Source organism: Plasmodium fragile, assembly GCF_000956335.1.
Source record: "Plasmodium fragile strain nilgiri unplaced genomic scaffold supercont1.29, whole genome shotgun sequence".
Classification (NCBI taxonomy): domain Eukaryota; phylum Apicomplexa; class Aconoidasida; order Haemosporida; family Plasmodiidae; genus Plasmodium; species Plasmodium fragile.
In genome coordinates this window covers 80,403-106,586 of record NW_012192609.1, presented here as the reverse complement: position 1 = coordinate 106,586, position 26,184 = coordinate 80,403, and the positions used below count along the sequence as shown (strand labels likewise).

Genomic DNA, 26,184 nt, shown 5'->3' with positions numbered 1-26,184 from the left:
AAAAAAAAAAAAAAAAAAAAAAAAAAAAAAAAAAAAGTACCCTTCCCACGTTTAAAAAAAAGTGCTCTATTGAAAAAAGTATTCATGATAATTTTGACCTGGTGGGCAAAAAAATGCATGTACACATTTTCTCGTGAATAACAACAGGAACCATAAAAATATTAATTAATAGTGGTCACGGTGTCAAGCGCAGCTTCGACAAGGAGTTATACACGACACGCCTTTTACTAAATGAGCTAAATTTACTTAAGACCACGGTGCATGCATTACAGAGTAACATGCGCGTCAATCTTGTAAGTGAATGACAAAATTGGGAAGCCACAACAAAGCATTGTTTCTGTGTGCCTGTGCAAATATACGTCAGTACATATGTGCTGTTGGCACTGAAAAAAATGCTTCTACGTTGATTGCGCATGTACTGCCCATTTTATACACTATTCCAACCCATTAAAATAACGTAAGTGTGCGCCCATTTGCTGTGACTACGTGCTTGTGAACATATATCCAGCTTTGCTGCTGAATGGTGACTCCAGACGAAGGACACCCACTTGAAAGAGGGGAAAAAGAACACCCTTTGTTAGAAGTAAGTGGGATGCCTTTAGCCCTCCAATTGACGGACGTACCCAAAAATAGACCTCTTTAAAAGTGCAAAGAATTTTCCGGCCATGTACGGGGTCATGCGCTTTTGTTTATTTTGTGTCGTGTGTGAACAGTTTTATTTGTTTGGTTCGGTTAGCCTTTAATTTGCAATTTTTTTTCGCTCTTTTATTTATTTTTATTCTGCTTTTTTTTTTTTTTTTTTTTTTATATTTTCTTCTAGCTATATTTTCACCACCATTTGGCTACTTTTTTATTCCAAATAGCCAAAACAGAAAAAAAAAAAAAACAAAAAAAAAAATGTCAGTCATATTTTTTTTTCCTCTTTTTTTCCTCTTTTTGTCCTTTTTTTTTCCTCCTTTCTTGATGTGCTTCTTTTCCACCCCCATTTTATATTTGGTGGAAGGAAATGTGCAAATTGTGAAGTTCTATTGAGCCACGCCAAAAATGGTAAAAAGAACTCACCACGAACAATATTCATGTTTTTTTAACTGAAACAAAAAACAACTTGCAAAATCACGTAAAATTTAGAACTACACAAATGATAACTATGAGAATTGTGAAATAATCCAAACTGATATTTTTACACATCCGATATTTTCATGTTGATTTTTCCTTTTTATTTCCCCATATTTATTATATTTTGTGTTTTTCAAAGCACGTTCTTGTTATTTTAAAACAGCATTGTAGTGTCCTGACCACATGCTTCATTCATTTTTATTTTGCGCGAAAGGATATGATTGAGATGCTCATGTATCCTAATAAGTTCGTGCAAACTTTGTTAGAGTTTATGCTACGCGCATGTACACATATAGGCCGGACACATTTTGATGTTTGGTCGTTCGTATTTTACTCGGCGTTTAAGCGAGCCATGTGCGCCATGCTTGCCTTCTGAATCACGCATATGCATGTATAACGCGTGAAGCTATATACATGTATATATATGTATATATGTGCACCTTCAGTTATCCGCCCTTTGTGCGTGTTCATTCACATATAGTAGTTTTCTATACACCGTTCACACGCAACAAACTATTTGAAACTGTGCTTTTATATGTTGGTACATACGCATACACATGTGTATATTTTTGCACTGTTCACTCGTGCGCAGTCAGCAAAAAGGTAATCGCATTTGTTACACCCTACGCAGGTGTGTGCCTCCGCGTTCAGCTACCATTACAATTTAAGAAACGAAAAAACCCAAGCACAATATATATCCACATATATAAACACTCATGTAATAATTTAAAAAAAAAAGAAAAAAGAAAATTTACAGGCACACAAAATTAGTAGATGATTTCCCCCCTTTTTTTTTTTTTTTTTTTCTTTCCCCATTTTTACTATGTGCATCTGTGTTATGATACCTTGTACACATGTTTTGCGTAGCCCTCTTTTTTATTGCTCCCCCTTCATGTGTGTACATATACCGTTTCATAAAATTTTCCATTGTGGTTGTACGAAGAGTGATGTTGTAGAGCAAGGTAGGAAAAACAAACGGCTCTTTTGTACCAGACCCCGTGTATATGTACACACGTACGTATGATGCGCATACGTTGGGAAGTCCCTCATTGTACAGCAAAGTGCAAAAATTGTGTATTACATTTTCTTTTTATGTTTAAGGGGTAAAAGAGAAAGTGGTAGAATTGATTTATTCCTCAATCATCAGCTATTTTTATAAAAATCAAATCAAATTTACCTTACGAAATCTATTTCGTATCGTTGATGGGCCATTGATTTAAGTTTATTTGTATTGCTTGTCTGATTTGCAAACATATACGCGCTTGTGTGCATGTATTAGTTAAGGACACAGCTGAACGAGCATCCTACCTTTTGCTCATGCGCAAAGGTAAAGATGCGTAATAGCTGATTCACAAAAACTGGTTGATGTGTTCCCACCTTTGTTTCTTTTTCGTGCATGTCTACTGCGCCTATAAAGAAGTTTCATTATTCATATATGTGTGATCTTTTACCATAGACAACTTGTACTTTTGGATTGATGTAGAGAATTGCAAACTAGAAAAAATATATATATATACATACGTATCTATGCACATGTGATGAATTCATGTGTCCACGTGCTCACGTGTCCATATACCCACTGACACAATATAATCCACACCATAGTAACTCCCCTTTGCACAATCCTGCCCATCTTGAACCGCCATTCAATCTAAATAATGGAGTGCGTTTCGCATGACAGTGGAAGCACAAATGCCGCAATATGTAGCAGGGAGTTAACAAATAGCAGTGGCAATTCCAAGCCGGTCGAAATGCATGCACATAAAAATGAGTTCGAAACAAGCCCCCACTGTGAGCAAAATGGCCAAGGAGCACTTAAGACAAGTAACAAAAAGAACGAAGAAAAGAATAGCCAAATGAATTACTCTACCCACAATGACCAGCCTGACAATTTTACAGTGACGCACACTTATTCAGCTACCAGTCAGAAAAGCAGAAAATTTGGACGCACCAAGAATTTTTCAAAAAATAAGGCAGATTTCAATAATTTGTTTTATGAAGAAAAATATGTCAACAGCAATTATGTGGAGAACGGGAAACGCTCCGATAGACATTTTACTCATGGGGGTCCAGGAAGTAATAGGGGGCTTAACGACAATCACCTAAGAAAAGGCACATCATTAGGAAATTGCAGCAGTGGCAATAATAATATGGCGGTGCACAATGCTGTTGAATCATTCGGGATGAACTATTCATGCGCAAGAATGAATGTGGCAAATGACGCAGAAGAAAAGTTCCTAAAACGGGTGGCTATCAATAACGAGAACTTAGTGTTAACTGCGGATAAATCAAACCTGGGCATGGTCGATAGTAGAAGTAGGAGAAGAGGTGCAAACTCAGAAAAACAGCCATTTGTCTTTACGAACAAACGGGGAACAACTGGAAGTTATAATGGTCCAAATGACAACATTGTAGAGTGCGCTAATGTTGATGATCGTGTGGCCGTGGAGCATTTGGGCGTGGATGGAAACATGTGTGGTGACATTATCAATGGTGAAGGCAACAGCAAGAAAAACAGCTTCCTTCGAAAGAGTAAATCCCTCAACAGAAATAATATTTACGAGAGAAAAGAGGACAATAAGCGGTTGGTATCCATCATGAATAGGGACACTGCGGAAGGTATGGACTACATGGACTTAACGAAAAAAGCTTGTTCTAATAACGAATTAAAATTTAAAGAAAAAAAAAAAGATGAAGCAAACTGCACAAGTAGGGAAGCGAATTACGATTTTAAGAGCGCCTTGAATGTCCAATTTTCTAAGACAAAAATGTGCCCATATATGAATACCAAAGAAAAGTGCAAACGGTTTTTAAGTAATATGTGCCCCTATGCACACGACCAAAGTGAGTTAAAGCCATTTCCCGATTTGTACAAAACAGCCATGTGTCGTAACTTCATGAAAAATTTATGTAATAAGTCGAAGGTTGAGTGCAATTTCGCACATGATGTGGAGGAGCTCAGATCCACGGATGAATTTTACAAAACGACACTGTGTAAGTTTTTCCTCAACGGGTACTGCAAGGCGGACACCAACTGCAGGCACGCGCATGGGCACAAGGAGCTGAAGTGTAAAGAGGCCAAGTGCACTGACGCGAAAGGTACAGAAGTGAACGATGAAGAGATGAACTGTAAGGAGGTGAACTGTGAGGAGATGAACGGTGAAGAGATGAACGGTGAAGAGATGAACGGTCAAGAGATGAAACATAGGAACCTCGGGAGTCTGTCCTGGGAGAGCGAAAGGGTGGACACGGAGAAGGCAAATAACAATGACAAGGAAGAGCAGTTACAGAATCCACATCATCATCACCAACAGATTGATATGCAACTGGGGCAAACTCTTATAAACGGAGAAAACATGAACCAGTTCAAGTCATCGGAAAGCTGCTCCCTGAGCGAGGGGAAGGAGGTAAGAATGATAAGAGAAGGGGAAGACTTTGCGGAGGAGGATTTGCTTGTCACAGAAGATATTGAAGAGCACGCAGCAGTAATGGACGTTATCGCGGTGGAAGGAAAACACATATCAAACACACGCGATAGGAAAAAAAATGATAGCAAAAAGAAAAAAGAAATATTCAACAACGTATCACGCAAACTCATGTCCATTAGCACGAAGGACACATACAGCTTTCTGTCAAATGGTTTGTCCAGAAACATGGAGTCGTCCGAAAATGTCGATGACGAAAATAAGAGTGTAAGGACGAATGATGATTCGACTCTCCCCCATAGCAATGGGGACTCCAAGATAAGGAGTTCAGACAGCGAGAATAGCTGTTTTAAGGGGGATGCCAACCCTGAGTATCAATTGAAGTCTAACGAGGCGATCTGCCGAATGGAGGTAAAGGATCAGGTTGTTAGCCACTCGTGTGTTGCAACTGGCAGGGAAGCCCAAAACGCAAGTGTCACTGAGCAAGGGGGCAACTCGGTTGATCATAAAGAGCAGGTGACAACAATTGCACCCTTTGGAGAAAGCCATAACACAACTGATGGAAAACAGGAAGGAGACAGTAGTAGCAAATTGACATGTTCAAATACGAACAGAGGTAGTAACGTAGTAGTGAATAGAAGTGTAGCTTTGAAAAAAGAGGGCAGGAAAATCTTTAACGACGATAATGCGAATGGAAGTAGACATAAAGTGAGCGTCGGTGGTGTGGGGAAAGGTTCGAACGACGCTACCATTCATCCGAAAATGGAAAGGAACAAAAATGCACGGGGCTACATGAACCCTAATTTTACCCCCATCGGTAGTAAAGGTGGCACAAGAGATTTTCAGGACAACATGGGGAATGGAAAATTAGGTCGAAATGTGCAAATTGATACCATTGAGATGAACGATGAAATGCGCCCCCCAAGTGAGATGCACTTTAGCACATTGTGTGATAATGGTATGTATGGTTATGATGGAGCCGTGGGACACACTGGGAATTGCGATGGAAGGGACAACAACAGTGGATATGTGCAGGAGAGGGGAGAGAAGTACACACTGGAGGGTGACACCGGTGAATACAACAGGATCGGTTACCAAAACAGGGGACTTAATAACACCGACAAGGGCATTGATGGCTCTGTGTTCGGCGCAAGCAGCGACGGTGGCAACGTCCACAGCGGGAGTAACAACAACTTTAACGGACCCGTTGATAACGGCGCCGATAACTACAACAGCGGCATGAGTAAACACTATGGAAATGGAAAACGGGCGAATGGAGGTACGACCAGGTACGATGGACATATTGGCAGTATGGACAGTAGCAATAATGGAGTGGCGAATAGTGGCGCGGCAAATAGAGGCTTTGCGGATAACGCCATGGGGAATGGTGGCTTTGCGAATAATAGAATGATGGGCAACAACCAGGCTAACAATAACCCCGTGAATAGCAACATGGGAAGGAAAAACTTGCGGAATACCCACGCAAGGAACACCACCCGAAATGTGAGAAACAGCGCGAGAAACAACATGAGGAACGGCGGCATGGCCACTTACGGTGCATATCCTAACGATCTTGTGGAGAATAATATGCGTACAATGCATTGCGAAAACGTCAACACCTACAACGGGAATTTCAGTTGCTATAGTGTCAACGAGGGGGACGCAAATGTTTACATGAACGTGAATAATTTCCCCTACAATAATATAACCCAGGGCTTCAATTGCAATGTTGTTGGTGGACCACCCAGCAGGATGGACCATACCAATTATGGGGGAAATTATGGTGCTAATTGTGGTAGTAATTATGGGGGTAATTATGGCGACAACTATGGCGGTAATTATGGCGGCCATTATGGAAACCTTGGTAGCGGTCCAGACGGCGGAAACCACAATCCGTACCTTCCACAGGATTATGCTCCACCCATCTGTAACAATATAATGAAGCAGAGTAGAAATTATAAAAGTAAGAAAAGGAGTGTACAAAATAACATGCCGTATGGAATGAGCAATAATGGAAACTTTGAACATAATAGTGGGTGTGATCGTAATGGCAACATATATGGTGGAGGTGGTATGAAACAGGACTTGAATTACAACTCTCATGGTTTTAGCTCCAATGGCATGATAGGTAGTATGAATATTGACCACTTTGACGGAAACATGTATGGAGATATGTTCATGAATAATGGTCCAAGGAACAATCACCATGACTGTGTCAATAACATGTACGACAGTGGCAATGGAAATAATTATTACCCCTACGGCTACGATACCAGCGGGACGCATGTAATGAACATCCCCCTTGAAAACAGTGCAGATGTGCACAGTGGCCACATGTACAATACGATGAGTGCGTATGATTTTTCAGATGGACAGAACGGTGAGCATGATGGGATGCAAAACGGGGCGCACCACGGAGCGCATATCTCAATGCAAAACAGATCATATTATGGTGCACATAACGGAATGCAAAACAACACACCTGAAACTTTCAGACAAATGGACAAAAAAGCGAATAGCGGAAATATGGATGCTATACATGGAGGCAGAAATAGGAAGGGCCGCATGAGCAACAATACCTATAAGGACACGTACAAGGGTGCTGACGAAAATTTTACTCACGCGATAAACGGCGCAGATGGGGCACAACTAGGTCAACCCTTTGCATGCAACCCTGGTGTGCACGATGAAACCAACCTTGACAATGGCAGCTTCTTATCTAGGAAGACAGGAGGTTGCCCCTCGAATAGTGTAAAAAGTGGACACATGACAGATGCAGCCGAACTGAAAAGAAATAATTATGATGAAACGAACTTAGGCACAAAGAAATCGGAGCACATCGGCAAGAGCGAAAAGGAGAATAGGACAGAGGGTCGCAGTGGTGAACACGACGCAAAGGAGATGAATCGCACTGCATACTGCAGCAGCTTCAATGCGAAAGGTAAGACGGACAAGTCAGAACAAAGCGCGCAATTGCAAGATAATAATCGTGGTAACAGCAAAGAGTGCAATACTCGCCACAACCGAAATGGAAGCAAAAATGGAAGGATCAATGATGGCATGACGATGCGTGATTTGGATGGAAGCACTAATCGAAGCACGCTGAAGACTCTCGCTGCGTGCATAAGCCCCGTGAACGGACCAGGGGACCAGTCATCATTATGCGAAGGTGGCCAAATGGAAACTTGCACCGTAGAAAAAATGAAACCCAACAATTATGATTCAACGGGTGAACGTTTCAAAAGTGGTATCTTAAAAGGTAAGATTCCACGAGGAAGGGGATTGCGAAATAGGAGAGAACAACCTGGGGAATACCAAAGTAGGGGTGAGTATACTGGAACGGAACAAAACAGAGGGGAGAAAAATCAGGAGGAGATACAGACACAGCTACAAATACCTGACCATCAGGGTAACTGTGGTATGATTAACCCAGATAACAAAATTGAAAGTTTTTTAATGCACGAAGAACCCCAAACGTGTGTGTCTTGCTGTCAGTGCATTACAGATCCCACACAGGGGGAACTTATACCAACAAATCCGTGCGGTTTTATATTTGAGGAAGCAATAAATAAATCGCTGTCTTTGATGATCATAGAGTTATTGCAGCCACAGGTGCAACACCTACTTTCGGATGTCAATTTTTATGTGCAAAATTATTACGACTGATGAGGTTCGGGGGACAGTGTACGTGTTATATCTGTATGGGGACACCACACAGTTACGTGCATGTGAGGGTATCGCTTATGACGAAGGACGTACGAAGGAGAGGACAATAGCCCGAGTTACTGGCGGGTAGAACAGATTGTGCAAATTGATTATTTTTTAGAGAGCGGATGAATGAAAAAGCAAAAACCCCGATTGTCCGTTCTGTTCATTTCTCGCTTATTGTGTTCCTTTCATTTTTTTTCATGTCTGTTACAGTCACCCTTCAACCATGTGGCGGGTCCTTACTACTTTTGTACCCCTTTTAAATTTTGAATTTAAGAGGAGTTTCCCTGCTTTAAATTATATAAGATATCTCCCCTCCGTTTGTCTCTGAAAATTGTGTGGCCCTTTTTTATTTTTTTTTTTTTTTGTTTTTCCCTTAAGTATGAAATTCTTTTGATTAAGAAAGAGGACTCGGAGTGCATGTAGTATATGTAGGGGCATCTCTCCATGTGGGGAGGAACATCTTTTGCCCCACCTGCGCATTTAACCCTTACAAGCGTTGATTGTATTCCTTTTTCCAGTGTTACCGCGCCCAAGCTGAGCGGCGGTGCGCATCTGTGTATATGAGCGCATGTCCATGTAGATAGAAGTACACACGAGTGTAGGATGTAGGTCCGGCTAGGATTGCATATCCATGTTGCACTGATGCGTACAAACATCGTTAAGGAAACCGCGGGAACCTGATTCTCATTAAAAACGTTAACTTTGATTATTCCATTTTGTTAACCTAACTTGGTTCCTAAGTCACCATGCTGTGCCGTTCCTCCACCGGGAAGAAGGCAAGGTTTCGGCATTTTTGCGTCAACATTTATAATATTGCGCACGCGTACAAAGTTGATGTAGCATTTTTTTTTTTTTTTTTTTTGGTGTTCATAATTTTTACCAAGTGGGGGGAGGGAGTACAACAATACGCACAACAAAAGCACAAGGGCTTATTTTAATGTCCTCATGTGAGAAAACACAATTAATGTGTGAAGGGCTCATTTTAGCAACGGAGGACTTGGAACAGATGAGTGCTCCCCGTAGGAACAACATTTATGGCTAAATGCAATTGTGTATGCATTGGTAGCGCGCCTTATCTGTGGATATCCAAGCCCATATGGCACTCCTACATATATACATATATATATACATACATATATATTATGTAGGTGCTTGCGCTGCGACTACAACTTGGGTTGTTTTCCTTTGTGCATTTGTGGTTTATACATTTAACACCGCGCCTGGTGCACATGGGCGAGCTGGATAATAGCACCAGCGGACGGCGCGCAATTTATTTTAATGGTGCCACAAAAAAATCTCTTTTTTACATGCACTGGATTTGGTAAGCACATTTATATGGTTGTATTTTTTGTTCGCCAACACGGCGTGCATTCAAAATACTCACAAATTTGTTTCTACCAAGTGGAAAAAGGGATATGTGACAATTTGCATATGCAATATATATCCACCATATGCACTTCTCAACCTAGAGAATAAATCATAAGCCTTGTGCTACCTTTTTTTTTTTTTTGGGGGCCTCTCAAAAATTATATGCTTAAAGTTTATATATACTACACCGTATTCAGCACTGTCGTGTTCATGTGGGGTGCCATGCAAAACGTGGATATTGGCGTTCAGGTCGGTACAGCATTGTTCAATTCAGTAAAAATCGCAGTGGGCTTACCCCGCCGTGTGGGCATCGGAAGGGAAAAGGAGCCCCGAGTGGTTTTAGGATTCTATTGCAATATTCTATTTATACATTATTATATATATGTGGGCCCTTCCAACAATGCGCAGCGTCACAAAAAAAAAAAATTATATAACGGGTTAAAAAAAGAAAAAAAAAAAAAATTATATAACGGGTTAAAAAAAGAAAAAAAAAAAAAATTGCGGATTATTTTTGTAGATCTCCTTATACCGTTGAGAGGGGTAATATAAGGCAGGGGGTGCAACGCCTCAAAATAAAAGCAAATTTTGAAATGTTGAAAAGGTTGTACAAAAAAAGTTGGCCTCATTGTACATGTATGAAGGAAAAAATAGCTGAAGAAATGAAAAAGTAAAAAAAAAAAGGTATACATGTATATACATATATATATGTATAATGTTATATGCATAAGCGGAGTACAGGTAGGGAAAAACGAACCACAACAAACACCTAGTTAATGCAATGACAGATAGGCAAAGATAGATAAACAAGAAGAGAAAGAAAAAATGTAATTTTAAATGCCCCAACTCCCTATAAAAAAAACAAACAAAAAAATGAATGCTGCACTTATATATTTTTATTAATTCCTGATGTTTTTTTATGCTTAAGTCATTTTTTTTCGAGATGCATATTTTTGAAGCCGCGAAAAAATATATAAACAAAAAAGAATAATATTTTTTAATTAGTTATAAATTATGCATATAATAATGTATTCTTTATTTTTTCTTTTAGCATTTTTCTTTTTTATTTTTTTTTAATATACATTTTTCTATTTTTGTCATTTTTGTACGTGCTTTTTATTAATATATTATTTATGCAGTGGTAATTTTATTTTCGATAAACTTTTATTTTGTTAAAAATAAAAGTTATGGATGATAGGCTGCCGCTGTTTTTTGAATGATACCACTTTGATGAAACAGTTAGGTATACAAATATTTACGACATTGTATAGATGAGGACTTCTATATTGTAAGTTTTTTTTTTTTTTTTTTTTTTTTTTGCATTTTACCACATGTAGAGGTTTTATATGTTGTACTTTTTTATCCGAATATCTTCCTTATTTGTTGTGCTTGTTGTTCATATCACATTTTTGTGTGCATATGGATATGGCTAGCCAGTGTTGTACCCCAAGAGTTCAAGTGAGCCGCGCTGAGTACATGGTTAATACAGCTGTATGTAGGCATATACCTACATGTACAAGTACATAAGTTTGTTTGTACTCTTGAACTTGCCGCGCGCCTCAGTTTGAAAGCCTTAAAGTCGTTTTAAATGCGAAGGAGGCGAAAAGGAAAGCAATATCTCGCTTGACTGACCTGAAATTTTGCGCCCATCAACATAATTGTTTTATTAGTACCCAGTTCTCCGTTGCGGGTAACATTGTTGTATAATTAACTGGGCCTCGAGCGTTCACTTTATGCATTTGTGAACAGAACGCTTTTTTAACGTCGGGCTTCATAACTCTTACGTCCTGTTCCGTTTTGTTCCGCCTTTTTTTTTTTCTCCCCCCCTTTCCCGTAACTTCTCACCGTTTGAGAATTTCGGGGAGATTGTTCCGTATCCGTCCCGATGCTGTGAATGTGATATATGCACACGTACTGTGCATTCCTATGAGCTTCTGTCGTGCGCAGTAGTGTGCGTATCGTGAGTTCGTAATCAAAAACCTGCCGCACGTGTGATTTTGTCTTAACGAGGCAGCTCGCGGACAGCGCACCGTTTTATAATTGTAGCAGCCTTTTTGTGTTTGTATCTTGCCCCCACCGTCCCACCCCTCCTTAACGCACTTTATGCCTCCCCTGTCCCCCGCCGTATTAATTATCGAAAATGAAAACGGATCAAAGAAATGCCTCGGACAATAGCACCAGAAGTAACAACCTGAGTATTAAAGATGAAGTGGAGAAGGAATTAAACAAGAAGGGTACTTTTGAATTGTATAAGAAAATAAAGACGCAGAAAATTCCCTTCTTTTTACCGTTTAAATGTTTGCCATCAAGTCATAGGAAGTTATTAGGGGTATCGTTTCTGTGCGCCACGATATCAGGCGGCACCTTACCCTTCTTCGTGTCAGTTTTTGGGGTGATTATGAAAAATATGAATTTAGGAGAAAATGTAAATGATATTATATTTTCCTTGGTCCTCATTGGAATAATGCAATTCATTCTGTCATTCATTTCGAGCCTTTGCATGGACATTGTAACGACCAAAATATTGAAGACGCTGAAGATAGAATTTTTAAAAAGTGTATTTTATCAGGATGGCCAATTTCATGATAATAATGCGGGGTCAAAATTGACATCCGATTTGGATTTTTACCTAGAACAAATCAATGCAGGAATTGGAACGAAGTTTATCACCATATTTACGTACACCAGTGCATTTTTGGGTTTATACTTTTGGTCCCTATTTAAGAACGCCAGGCTGACCCTATGCATTACGTGCGTGTTTCCCCTGATATATGTCTGCGGTGTTATTTGCAACAACAAAGTGAAACTTAATAAGAAAACATCTCTCCTGTATAATAACAACACCATGTCCATCATTGAAGAAGCATTAGTTGGTATCAGAACCGTCGTTAGCTATTGTGGTGAAAATACTATATTGAAAAAATTTAATTTGTCAGAAAAGTTGTACAGCAAATACACGTTAAAGGCAAATTTAATGGAGTCTTTACACATTGGTATGATTAACGGGTTCATTTTAGCATCTTATGCTTTTGGCTTTTGGTACGGAACGAGAATTATCATTTCAGATTTGAGCAGTAACACTCCTAATAGTGACTTCCACGGAGGATCAGTCATCTCCATCCTTCTAGGTGTACTCATCAGTATGTTTATGCTGACTATCGTTTTGCCAAACATAACGGAGTATATGAAATCTTTGGAAGCTACGAACAGTTTGTACGAAATTATCAACAGAAAGCCTTTGGTCGAGAATAACAATGATGGAAAGAAATTAAAAGATATTAAAAAAATTCAATTCAAGAATGTACGTTTTCATTATGATACTAGAAAGGATGTTGAAATTTACAAGGATCTGAATTTTACTCTGACAGAAGGAAAAACGTATGCATTTGTTGGAGAGTCTGGTTGTGGAAAATCCACCATCTTGAAACTAATAGAAAGATTGTATGACCCAACTGAGGGAGATATCATTATTAACGATTCTCATAATTTGAAAGATATAAACCTGAAATGGTGGAGATCCAAAATCGGAGTTGTTAGCCAGGACCCACTTCTCTTTAGCAATTCCATAAAAAACAATATCAAGTATAGTTTGTACAGTGTGAAAGATTTAGAAAATTTATCAGAGGAATCTACTGATGATGGTTTCGCTTCTGAAAATGGTACCAACTACAATAGCTGCAAAGCCCAATGTGCTGGTGATCTAAAGGACATGATGAAAACGACCGACTCGACTGAACTGTTACAAGTGAGGAAGAACTACGAAACGATTCAAGATTCCGAAGTTGTCAGTGTTTCTAAAAAGGTGCTAATCCACGATTTTGTATCCGCTCTTCCAGATAAATACGACACACTAGTGGGTTCTAATGCATCCAAATTGTCCGGTGGACAGAAACAAAGAATCTCCATTGCTAGAGCCATTATTAGAAATCCCAAAATTTTGATCCTCGATGAAGCTACCTCATCCTTAGACAACAAATCAGAGTACCTAGTGCAGAAAACGATAAATAATTTGAAAGGAAATGAAAACAGAATTACAATCATTATTGCCCACAGATTAAGTACCATCAGATATGCTAACACCATTTTTGTTTTGTCCAACCGAGATAATGGAAATAGTTCCACCATAGATGTAGATGTGATTGGCGAGGACCCAACCAAGGACAACAACGAAAAGAAGGGAAAGAAGGACAAAAAAGGTGACAAAAAACAAAACCAAAAAATGAATAACGCAGGAAGTTACATTATCGAGCAAGGTACACATGATTCGCTGATGAAAAACAAAAATGGAATCTACTACACCATGATTAATAATCAAAAGGTGTCTTCCAAAACTTCTAATAACAACGATAATGACAAAGACTCAGATATGAAGAGCAGCGTTTATAAGGACTCCGAACATGGTTACGACATAGACGACATGAACGGCAATATGAAAAATGGAAATGAAAGTTCATCCGCCAAAAAGGGTGACAAGATGAATGATGCGGATGCAAGTAACACAAATGCTGGAGGAAGATTTGCCTTTTTGAGAAATATGTTTAAGAGGAAACCCAAGGCTCCAAACAACCTCCGCATGGTGTACAGAGAAATATTTTCGTATAAGAAAGACATTGCCATTATAGTCCTGAGCGTTATCGTTGCTGGAGGTTTGTATCCCCTGTTTGCTCTGCTTTATGCTAAGTACGTTTCAACGCTCTTTGATTTTGCAAACCTAGAGGCGAACTCCAATAAGTACTCTCTCTACATCTTAGCCATTGCTGTCGCCATGTTCATTTCTGAGACGCTGAAGAATTACTACAACAATGTGATAGGAGAGAAGGTAGAGAAAACGATGAAACAGAGACTCTTTGAAAATATTTTGTACCAAGAAATTAGTTTCTTTGATCAAGACAGCCATGCCCCAGGAATGCTCTCATCACACATTAACAGAGATGTACATTTGCTGAAAACTGGTTTAGTAAATAACATTGTGATTTTTTCGCACTTTATAGTACTTTTCCTTGTTAGTATGGTTATGTCATTTTATTTCTGTCCAATTGTGGCGGCTGTGCTGACCGGAACGTACTTTATCTTTATGAGAGTATTTGCTATTAGAGCAAGAATGCAGACCAACAGCAAAGATGTGGAGAAGAAGCGAATGAACCAACCAGGCTCAGTGTTTTTATACAATAATGATGATGAAATATATAAAGATCCAAGTTTCCTAATTCAAGAAGCATTTTACAATATGAACACTGTTATTATTTATGGGTTGGAGGATTATTTCTGTACTCTGATTGAGAAGGCCATTGACTATTCGAACAAAGGACAAAAGAGAAAAACTCTAGTCAATTCAATGTTGTGGGGTTTCAGCCAGAGTGCCCAGCTTTTCATTAACAGTTTTGCTTACTGGTTTGGTTCCTACCTAATTAGAAGAGGTACAATAGAGGTAGATGATTTTATGAAATCCTTGTTTACCTTTTTGTTCACCGGAAGTTATGCTGGAAAGTTGATGTCCCTAAGAGGAGACTCAGAAAATGCAAAAGTGTCCTTCGAAAAATACTACCCATTGATAATGAGAAAGTCCCACATTGATGTTAGGGATAATGGAGGTATTAGAATTAAGAACAGTAATGACATAAATGGAAAAATAGAAATTATGGATGTGAATTTCAGATACATGTCCAGACCAAACGTCCCCATTTACAAAGACTTGACGTTCTCCTGTGAGAGCAAAAAAACGACAGCCATTGTTGGAGAAACGGGTAGTGGAAAATCTACCGTAATGAGTCTGCTAATGCGATTCTACGATTTGAAAAATGACCACCATATCGTTTTTAAAAATGAAGACAATGATGATATGAACAAGGACCAAATGGAACAGGGAGATGAAGAACAAAATGTCGGAATGAAAAATGTAAACGAATTCAGTTCAGCAAATGAAAATGCAGATGGGCAGAGCAGTGCTTTGTATAAGAACAGTGGAAAGATACTGTTAGACGGAGTTGATATCTGCGATTATAACTTGAAAGATTTAAGAAGCTTATTTTCCATCGTGAGCCAAGAACCCATGCTCTTTAACATGTCCATTTATGAAAACATCAAATTTGGAAAAGATGACGCCACAAGAGAGGATGTAAAACGTGCTTGTAAATTTGCTGCCATTGATGAATTTATTGAATCCTTACCAAACAAATATGACACGAACGTAGGACCCTATGGAAAAAGTTTATCAGGTGGACAGAAACAGAGAATTGCTATTGCTAGGGCTTTGTTAAGAGAACCCAAGATTTTGTTGTTAGACGAAGCTACGTCATCTCTAGACTCCAATTCAGAGAAACTCATTGAGAAGACCATCGTTGATATTAAGGATAAGGCCGACAGAACAATTGTTACCATTGCGCACAGAATTGCTTCCATTAAGAGATCCGACAAAATTGTCGTTTTTAACAACCCAGATCGAACTGGCTCCTTTGTACAGGCACAGGGAACACACGAGGAGCTCTTATCCGTGCAGGACGGCATTTATAAGAAATACGTCAAATTGGCTAAGTAGAGGTGAAACGGTGGGTTGGGCATATCACCCCCTTTTGCTTGTTATAACGACATGGACACACTCTGGGCCGCACTACGCGCAAACATTCCGCATCGATCGACGGCTATGAAATGCAAATAAAGATGAGAAGTGAAAAGGACGAAAAATGCTGAGTGCAAATAACGAAGGCAAAGGCGAGACGTGCCCACCTCTGCATGGGCATAATCCGCTCGTGCACGCTAGAGCGCATAGGGTTCAACATCCCGGTATAAAAAATGTATATACAATTGTTTATTAAAAAAAAAAAAAAAAAAAAAAAAAAAAAATGCTGCGCCCATTGCTACAAACGAGAACCCTTTGAATTGTGGACCCAGCTTATTTTATGATGTGTTTTCAGGGACCAATTCCCCTTTTTTGTGTGTAAAAAAAAATATTTTTCGCATATGGTGAGCATATGAGAGAAGGCGCCACGTGCATTTGTACAAATAACATGTGCCCTACGCATGTGTGTGCACGTGCACAGATAACATGTATACATGCACATGTACGTGTGCACCTACATTTTACTTACATATTTTTTTCCCTTTTTTTTTTTTTTTTTAATGTATATGCTTGTTTAACTGAATTTTTTTTTAACTTTGAGATTTAACCAATATACGAAAAATTTTGTGCACACTACTTTTTGGACCACATGCGAAAAAAGAATTACGGAATCGAAAAGAGGCTAACCTTTTCCCTTTAACCTTAATCGTGGATCGACGGTGACCCAATACCTCTTAACTGCAGTAAACAGATTTAACCGCGCGCATGAGTGTTAGTCTTTTGCCCTAGTTATTAAGCGCATCATTTGTAGCACACATGTCGTTTGTGCGCTGTCTTGCTCGTCACCACCCACAAGGTGAAAATTTTTATCTTCATCGAAAATGAAATTTGCACCATCGCACCTCGCCCCGGGTAAAACCAATTTGGATCTTTAAAGGAAAAAATGTGCGTTTTTTATTTTCCGTTTCGCTTATTCATTCTACGATGTTATATACAATTTGGGTGTGGGTAAGTGAAAAAGAAAGGGTAAAAAAAAAAAGATGTGCCAAATGGGTAAGTCACACTCCTTGGGAAAACAGGCAATCCCCGGATTGCACTTTTCACATTCTCATTAAAGCATATTTGATGTTTCAGTTTTGTGCCTTTAAAGAGTCGCTTCACGGGGGGTGGGTGTACGACTCCACAAGCCTTTATACAGGCATCCCGTGCGCACACTTGGTGAATGTAGATTTTCATATGGGTAACAAAACCATATGTGGCTACATTTTTGCATGGAGCAAAAAATTTGTGTATACCCCCCATGGGGAAGTACTAAAAAGTAGAAGGCAAAAAAAAAAAAAAAAAAAACAGGGATGATTCTGGTGGAATCGAACAACCGTTTTAGCCTAAAATTTTGCATATTTCGTCGTAGTGAGGAGAATGGTTAATGTTACCATACACAACGACGGTTGGCTTGGTTTTCAAAAAGTCCCCTACGATTCGGTTTATGTCTTCCTTGGTTACTGCATCAATAGCGTCACATAGCTGTTTTCCGGACAAAACACGATTTAGAATCATCATTTGTCTGGCCAAGTCCTCCATTAGTATAGACTTATACTCTAAGCTCATCCACATGAAGCTTTTCAAACTTTTCTTTGCTCTATTTAATTCCTCATCGGTAACTTTATTCATTTTTTGAAATTCCAAAGCCATAGCATTTATAATGTCCATGGTGTTAGCTGGTTCTCCAGTGAAGTATAGTCCAAACAAACCCGTATCTGAATGTTGTGTGCTGAAGGCCATACAAGATTCTATGAAATTATAATTGTTCAAAACATTTAAGAAGAGTCTAGAGTACATTCCTTTTCCTGGTCCTCCTGTGGAGAAAGAGCCACCTCCACCCATCAGTGTTTGCAACACAGTTAGTGTTATCATATCTGATGTCTTCCAACCACCTTTCGTTTCGTACGCGATAGCAATGTTAGTCTTTTTAACATTTTTATCTTCTACGCTTACAAAGCCACCTGTATATTTTGGAGTCACTTCCTTCTGGTTTGTGTATGGTATAGACACATAATCTTGAAATGCTCTGGACGTCCATTTGGTTAATTCCTCATGGTCTACATTGACACCAACTAGGGTCATATTTTTTGGAGAGAAGTGTTTGAGCATGAAATTTCTTAAATTACTAGCCGTGTAATTCTCTACACTAGATTCACACACATATAGCTTATTCCCTAAGGTGTTATTATACCATGCGGTATTGTGCAGAAGTTCAGTTATGTATAGTTCGTTGTTTTCAAATAACTTGGTGCGCATGGTGTTGAGTCGATTTACATTATTTTTCATTTCCCATGATAAAAAGCGAGGAAATAAAACGTTTCCAATTAGTAGGTTTGTCACTACGGGTAGGTACTCCTTCAAGCATTCACACGTGTACACTATGTGCTCACGAAAAGCGTTGCAGCTTACGTTCGCCCCAATTTTTTCAAGCGATTTGATCGTCCTCAGGTGGGACAGGTGCGCTGTGCTGTGGAAAGCCATGTTCTCGAGCATCACGCTCATGCCCTGTTCGTTCACCTGGTCATTTATTTCTTCATACCTGGATCCGCACTTCACATACAGCCCTACGGGGGGAGAGAAGCGGTGGTGAGCGATATTACGCAACGCAGTCATGCAACAAGCACATGCAAGCCGATATGTAGGAGAATCCACTTGAAAGCAGTGCGCCCCGCTCAGAAGCCTGTCTTACCTATTGAGCAAACGCTGTTGTTCTTGTTGGTGGAAATAATCTTTAGGTCATTTTCCAAAACTGAAAAATGTAACTTCTCGTCAACCTGCTTGAAGGGAGGCAACTCCGACTCCTTTATGACAGCAATGTTGAGGGGAATGTCTTTATAGGTGTTTTTCTTTCCTTCATTAAAATAGTAGTAATCAAATTTCACCTCTTTAATAATGTCTTCAATTTTCTCCTTCTTGAACGCCACTTTTGCCAAATTATGTTTTTCCCCTGTGTATAACTTTTCTAAGTTGGGATTCCTTTTCACTTTTAGCACTTCACTACTGTATAGTTGTTTCCCTGCTTTGTTCCTACACAGAACTAATTTGAACTTTTGTACATTTGCGTTCATTTTTGTGTATAATAAGTAAGACAGATACAAAAAAAAAAAAAAGGGAAAGGGGATGGGTGGACCCCAACTGCTGCGCCCGTAGTTACTAGGTGGGAACAAGAAGCACTTAGGGTGATTACACGGGTAAGTGGATATGTGTTTGTTGGCCCATATGCCTTTTCTCACACATGTGTGTAACTCTAGCTTGTACTCGCCTTCCGTGGCATGTTCACGCAGACTCAGTCTCCAAACAGTGGAAATGGTGTAAATGGCCGTTTCCGCGGGACACAAAAATGTACACTTTTATACAATAATAAAATGAGGGGGGAATTCACTGAAAATTTATTGCTTCCCTTTTTCTAAAAAAAAAAAAGGAAGTATCGAATGTGCATTTTCTTCTTTTTTCCTTTGTGTTTTTACCCTTCCTTTATTTCCTACTTGTTTACCTATTTAATTCAGCACATATCATAATAAATGAACGATGGGCTTATATTGGGCGATATAACAAAAAAGAAAAAGGGAGTGACGAAGGAAATTCACGATTTGGGGGTACAATATCTCCTTATCGGGAGCAGGGTTAAGCATAACTCTGTTCTTCTTTGCGCAATACACGTTCAAGCACATTTTGAATAAGGGTTATTTGTTTACGCAACACGGCACAGAGATAAGCCTTTTCATTTCACCATTTTTTCTTCAATAAAATGGGTGTAATATATTTTAACGAAGAAGAGCAAAACGGGAAAGAAAAAAAAAAAAAAAAAACAAAAAAAGTCAGCAGGGTGAATACTCCACATGGCGACACGCATACGTAAATTGGTTTATATATATACATGTGCATATATAAATTGAGTTATGCGTACATTTATGTGTTCGTTCCCACCGCCTATATATGCTTGAGGAAAACTATATTTTTTTTTGGTGCTAAGCTTAATACGCTTGCCCATCCCGTTGCACCACTAAGTTTTGCAGATCAACGCGCCATTTTGGGAAAATATATAAATCGCGCATACCCACCTGATCATTTCGCTTCATAGCAGTTCTGATACCTTAACATTGATCAACTGCGTTACTGTAGGAGGGATATAAACAGTTGTGGGCCCTTTTTCCATTCTTCACAATTGTGTTCACATGGCGTAGAAAATTCGTTTCTCCCGGCGGGAATGTGCCTGTGTCCGCCTGAGATGAAGCGCATTACACCTGATCACTGGTGATGTATGCAAAGTGAACGTAGTACGTAAAAGGGCAACCGTGTGACATTCCCCGAGTGGCACATTGGTCCTACCGCCCTGCGCGACGCTACGTGTACACATGTATCGACTTGTGCAGCGGCGCAACCACATGTGACTGCTTCATTTTTTGCCACCACCATTACGCTCCCTTTATACTGCCGCTTCAAATCCCATTACACCGCGCAAAAGTGGACAAAATGAGACGGACAACGCAGGCCGTACTGCTCATCATGTAGAAAAAAGCAACAATTATGAGAAGCATAAAAAATGAATTGTTCCGCAGGAAGAGTCACACATTCTGTGATTTGAAGCAAAGCTGCTGTTTGAGTTCAGTGTGGGGAGGAAGCATACAGGGGAGAGGGGCCCATTTCTTGAAGCCCTGCATGGGGGAAAAACACACCATCGCAGGAAAAACGAACCCCAAATGTGAAAATACGGAGAGGGGAGTCGTATCACCACTTTTTAACGGCAAACCTGGTGATAATTTTACGAATGGCAAAGCAGCATCATTTGGAAATGCTCACCAAAAGGGGAATATTGGTGAACTTCTTAAACATGCTGCGCATTACGTGAAGGCCCACGGGGGGAAAAGAAGCAAAATGAGTGACAATGCACTGCGCGTAGTAGAGCGCATTTTTAAGAACAACCTACTTGTCCACAATTTAAGCTTTATCCATTTTAATATGCTCCTGATGGTTATTAGCAAAGGTGAAATAAAAATGAGTAAGCAAATGCAAAACGGGATTCTGCACTTACTACACAAGCATATTTCATCCCACCCAAGTGATATTGACAATACGAATTGCGCCTGGATTAACATAATCCATTTACTGTCCAGTATTTGTAAAAATGATAAAACTATGTTACGTTTAATTAGGAGAAAGTATGACAATGTAGCTAATGAGGATATAAAAAAGGATGGAGGTCTTCCCTTTGTGGATAAATTTGTACGTAGAATATGTGAATCCAATGATTTCAATTATTCGATAAGAGAAATGTCTTTACTCTTGCACAGCTGTTATCATTTAAACGTTAGAAGTTACGAACTTTTTGATGCCATTTTTTATAAACTACAAAAAGAGGAGCACATTTTTAATTGTCTAGATGTTCACATTTTTGTGTACGCCGTTTACAAATTACAACTGCAAAGATATGCTCCCTTTTTGGAAAAGTTAAAAAAAAATATTTTGGAAAACATATACAATTTTTCAAGCGGGCAGATGGTAAATATATTGTTAGCTTATACATACTTCTACCTCAAGGAGGGTAAGGGGAAATTTTCCTTGAAGACAGATCCGTTTATGAGTACCATTTATAACACCTGTTGGAATATGGTAAGTAATCTGTCCAATAGGGAATTTTGTAACTTTCTCAATTTTATTGTACAAAATGAAATTAGCTTAACTGATGAGCAACGATCTCATTTGTTTGGCATCATTTTTAATTTACTGAAAAATCAACAGAGCAACAAATTAAAGCTTAACCAGATGATTGACTTGGACGTTTTCACGATTGTAAATTTTGTTTACAAGTATGGCAATTGTGAAAACACATCATACATGAGAGATATGCCGTTCGAGCATTTGGACCATTTGACTACACAAATAATTGAGAAGAATAAATTTACACCAAATTTGCTTGTATACCTGTTGCATTTTTATAAGCAGAGGGTGGCTAGCTACACTCATGCACATTTTTTGAAGCACATTTGTGTGAACTCCCTCGATTTCAAAATGAAAGTTATTCTACTAACTTCAGTGGACAGGTACGTCACAGTGGGGGGACAGACAGAACCTCGCACGGGAGTAGCACAAAGCGCATTTTGCATTAAAAAATATTACCACGATTTGGTGAAAAGCGTTTATGATGACCTGTGCAGGGGGGAAAATACACCCACTCGAGTAAGCACCGTGGACACCTCTCTAAAGACAAACAGCAGCGCCAACAAGGTCGTAATATCCAACACAGACGTTAAGGAAATATTAAAATGGATTAAAAGTAAAACTCAGAATGGCGATAATTATCATCAGCATTGTGGCGATGAGTCGTCTGGCGATTATCTCAAAAGGGAGACCATCAAATGGGAACGAATGCTTCTCAATAGGGCCAGCGAATACGTGACTAAGAATAAGCTAGTGGAGTTATGTCCTCTCATCGTCATGAATAGACATGTGAATTCGGATATTTGCAACCAAGCAGAGGAAATTATAAACGATCATTTTGAAAACTTGAATGAGTATTTGCTAAGATATAAAGAAAGAGCAAATGGTATGAACAAGTACGAACAAAGTAAACACAATTTGCATTTTTTCGAAGCGCTAAATCTGTGTAATGAATGCATTTTCACTAATAGGGGTGGTGGAGATATCAAGCAGTTTATGATGAAGAAGAAAGTCTTACTGCACTATATGAATCTCACGGCTATGACAGAAGAAAATAAAAAACATTATTTTTCATTACACGTACATATGCTCCTATTCGACATAAATAACAATTTAGACTTTTTTACAAACCAGCTGCTAGCCAAAATTTCCAATTATGTAAAGACCCCTAATTTGGACTATGAAATTTTTCTTGTAAGCTTTGTCGATATATTTACTTCCATAATAAAAGTGCAACCCAGTTATTACGACTTTTACCTGAGCCAGATATATAAGTACATATTTCCTCAACTCTTTTTTCACTATGAAAAGTTAAACTGTAAAAATTTGTCTCTTTTATTTTATTCCAATTTAGTTCATTTACTTTTACATTTGTATAACCGAAATATGCTCTCATGCCACATCACATTATCCATTCGATTGATGACAACATTGTTTAACCATATTATAAACTCCATGGATGAAAACACCTACAAGTTAACAGAAGCACATTGTTCAGAAGTGTCCTCATGCCATACGAGGGATAGAGACAGAAAAGGGACACCATCATTACTTCTACCTTTGAACGATTTAATTTACCTCTATAGGGTCCTCACAATTTTTCACTTTTCGAATTTATACCCGTACATGGCTGTGCAGGAGCTAAAATGCCTTTACGCGTTTTACAAAGCTTTGAATTTCTTGATTTTCAAAGTGCACAACTTTTGCGTGACCGAGTTTACGCAGACGAATAAAGGTGAGTCGCAGCCGCCCGGTTGAAGGGCCACCTACACGTGTAAATGAGCAATGCATGTGTAAAATACGCATATGTGTCCGTCTTTCTTCCCCCTCCCTTAGGCGCCTCAAACGTGCACACCACCGTAGTGAACTCACTGAATGGTCTGTTCAAGAAAAACAAACAAGTAAAAATGATATGCGAACAAGTTGTGTTCCCGTTATTTATAATAGACATTTTAATTGACCAAAATTGAGAATCTGCACCCCTCAATTGCCCCCCCTCTTTTTTTTTTTTTTTTTTTTTTTTTTTTTTGTGAAATTAAAAAACGCTTTTAAATTCATTTTTAATAAAACTTGAATGTTTGCGATGTTATCATCGTCCGTTTGTCGGAAAAATTTCGACACGTCTTTAAATTTTATCCATTGCAGCAGCAGCAACCACAAAAAAAAAAAAGAAAAAAAGTGAGCGCAAAACATGTAGCGACTCAAATCTGTACACACCTGAACATATGCACCAGTTATCACTTGTTGGTTAGAACATGTAAAACTGCGATTGTGAAAGGGTGTAAACAAATGGGTGATGCATTTCTTCCTGATGGATTTTCTTTAACTCCGTTTTCCCCCACCTCCGTTCTGGCCAATGATTATATTCTGCTCATTCTACATCGTATTAGGACAAAACTTCTTCGAGGAGCTCACCTTTTTTTAATTCTCTTCGTACGCCTCATCGTAGGCCTCGTCCCACGTCCACTTGATCAGCGGCTGCTCAATAAACTGATGGTTTGGGGCCGGCTTATCAATAACATCATTCAAATAAAAGGACATGTATGGGATGACCGTTCCATCTCGCATCCGTGTATACATTTTGCTTAATTGGCTGTCCATAATTTTCAAAACTCTCCTCGCCATATCATCCTTTTCGGAAAATCTCAGTTTCTACGAAGAGGTACACATGATGCAAAAAAAAAAAAAAAAAGGTACATGCGTATGTGTCAACATATGTGCGGTAAGGATACGGATAAAGAATTTTCCCTGGGCAGAAAATGTGTTCACTCTACACACACAACGGGAGAAGACGCAAAAGTGAAAAATAAACGCTGCTGCCTTCTCTTGTTAAGTACCGTCACTCTTCCCAGGCAAAAGTTCGTTTCCTCAATGTACCTATTATACAGGTGTGGAAAAAAAAAAAAAGGAGAATTAGGGCCAACACACGAATATTTATCTTTACATAACCTAGCATACGTGCATCGTACACGTTCAATCACTTATCACTTACCAGTTGTCATCTTTTTTGACCAATTCCTTGTCAGATATGTGCTTCCCTGTGTACCCACTGAAAAAACGCTTTGAACTGTTCATATAGTTCAATTTGATATTTCTCAACTTTGAAATTTTCATTATAAAGAGCGTTCAGAAGATCATTTATGAAATAGTAATTATGCGGGGTACACAATTTTACTGCTTTATTTTAGCTTGCTTTCAGAAAAATAGCTAAAATAGGAGGAAAACAAAAAAAAAAAAAAAAAAAATCCTTTTATGTCATTTTTAATTGGCTCGTTCATATGAAAGAAAAATAAAAACGACCGTAAAAGGAGTAAGTTTTAAAACGGCAAATGCGAAATATGCAACAAGCTGTCAGGTTACCAATTTGGGATGTTTTAAAGAAGATGTATGTCCATTTTTGCGGTTACAATAGAGTGCAAAAAAAAATAAAAAAAAATGTATTCATATATATACACGCACGTAGGTACGTACATATGCTAGTACATTTGCACCCTTTCGGAATGAGAGATAAGAACTATACAGAATATTGTATACTGGTGGTACGCTTTTAAGGCGGTGACGATTTTGTGTTGCGTGTACCATTTATTTCCGTCGAAATGGTATGGGCATTACATATGTGTGCGGCAGTTTATATACATATGATACGCATTATCATTTTCAGCCTTGCTTGACCACGCACTTCAAACGAGGAACGAGTATGGTGCTGATTAGAAGCAGAACGCGTTACAGTTTCCGGATCGCCCCCTTAAATACACACTAGTAAAATTAGAAAAAGGGAAAATTCTGTGCAACAAATGAGTGCCCTGCCTGCCCACATATGCACCGATTACATGGCCGAGGACCAAAAATAATCCCTTTCACGTGTCTGTTTTTTTTTTATTTTACACATTTTCTGTTTATGTTTATGCATGGAGTTCGAAACAAACACACATTTCCTTTGCTTCATCTACATGGCAGAACTGCATCGTTTCATGAATGAGGCAGGAGTGGGGAAACCCATTGTGCGTGTCCAAATGTTTCGAAAGGATGGTAAAATGACGACAGTTTAGCCCTGACTGGTGTACGGTAAGCGGAAAGCCCACGTAAGTGGAAATGAAAAAAGGGACACACGCAAAGGAGGAAAACCAGAAAACGGGAAAAGGGGGAAAAAAAAAGTTATATCAGTAATTTGTATGTTTTTTAAAAAAAAGTGAACAAGTGCGTTCAAATTGTTTTTGTTCAAAGGTGAAAATAAGTGGACACTATCTTTTCTGAAATGTAGGATGAGTACCAAGTTCCGTCTTTGGCTTTTTCTGGCCACATGTGACACAG

General features: G+C 38.9%; 5 protein-coding genes across 5 annotated transcripts; 3 read left to right on the top strand and 2 right to left on the bottom strand.

Annotated features, from left to right (window-relative positions):
* Positions 1–2,774: 2,774 nt before the first annotated feature.
* AK88_02815 (uncharacterized protein) lies at positions 2,775–8,207 on the top strand (the record flags this gene model as incomplete). Its single annotated transcript, XM_012480438.1, has 1 exon — positions 2,775–8,207. The coding sequence occupies one exon, from the start codon at positions 2,775–2,777 to the stop codon at positions 8,205–8,207; it is 5,433 nt and encodes a 1,810-aa protein (XP_012335861.1).
* A 3,550-nt stretch (positions 8,208–11,757) lies between these two features.
* AK88_02814 (multidrug resistance protein) lies at positions 11,758–16,152 on the top strand (the record flags this gene model as incomplete). Its single annotated transcript, XM_012480437.1, has 1 exon — positions 11,758–16,152. The coding sequence occupies one exon, from the start codon at positions 11,758–11,760 to the stop codon at positions 16,150–16,152; it is 4,395 nt and encodes a 1,464-aa protein (XP_012335860.1).
* A 1,401-nt stretch (positions 16,153–17,553) lies between these two features.
* AK88_02813 (uncharacterized protein) lies at positions 17,554–19,283 on the bottom strand (the record flags this gene model as incomplete). The annotated part of the gene is made up of 2 exons (XM_012480436.1): positions 17,554–18,779; positions 18,905–19,283. The coding sequence occupies 2 exons, from the start codon at positions 19,281–19,283 to the stop codon at positions 17,554–17,556; spliced, it is 1,605 nt and encodes a 534-aa protein (XP_012335859.1).
* Positions 19,284–20,742: 1,459 nt separating this feature from the next.
* On the top strand, positions 20,743–23,843 carry AK88_02812 (uncharacterized protein; the record flags this gene model as incomplete). Its single annotated transcript, XM_012480435.1, has 2 exons — positions 20,743–23,608; positions 23,710–23,843. 2 exons carry the CDS (start codon positions 20,743–20,745, stop codon positions 23,841–23,843), a joined length of 3,000 nt encoding a protein of 999 aa, XP_012335858.1.
* Positions 23,844–24,294: 451 nt separating this feature from the next.
* Positions 24,295–24,987, bottom strand: AK88_02811 (uncharacterized protein; the record flags this gene model as incomplete). The annotated part of the gene is made up of 3 exons (XM_012480434.1): positions 24,295–24,525; positions 24,711–24,750; positions 24,866–24,987. 3 exons carry the CDS (start codon positions 24,985–24,987, stop codon positions 24,295–24,297), a joined length of 393 nt encoding a protein of 130 aa, XP_012335857.1.
* Between the last annotated feature and the right edge of the window lie 1,197 nt (positions 24,988–26,184).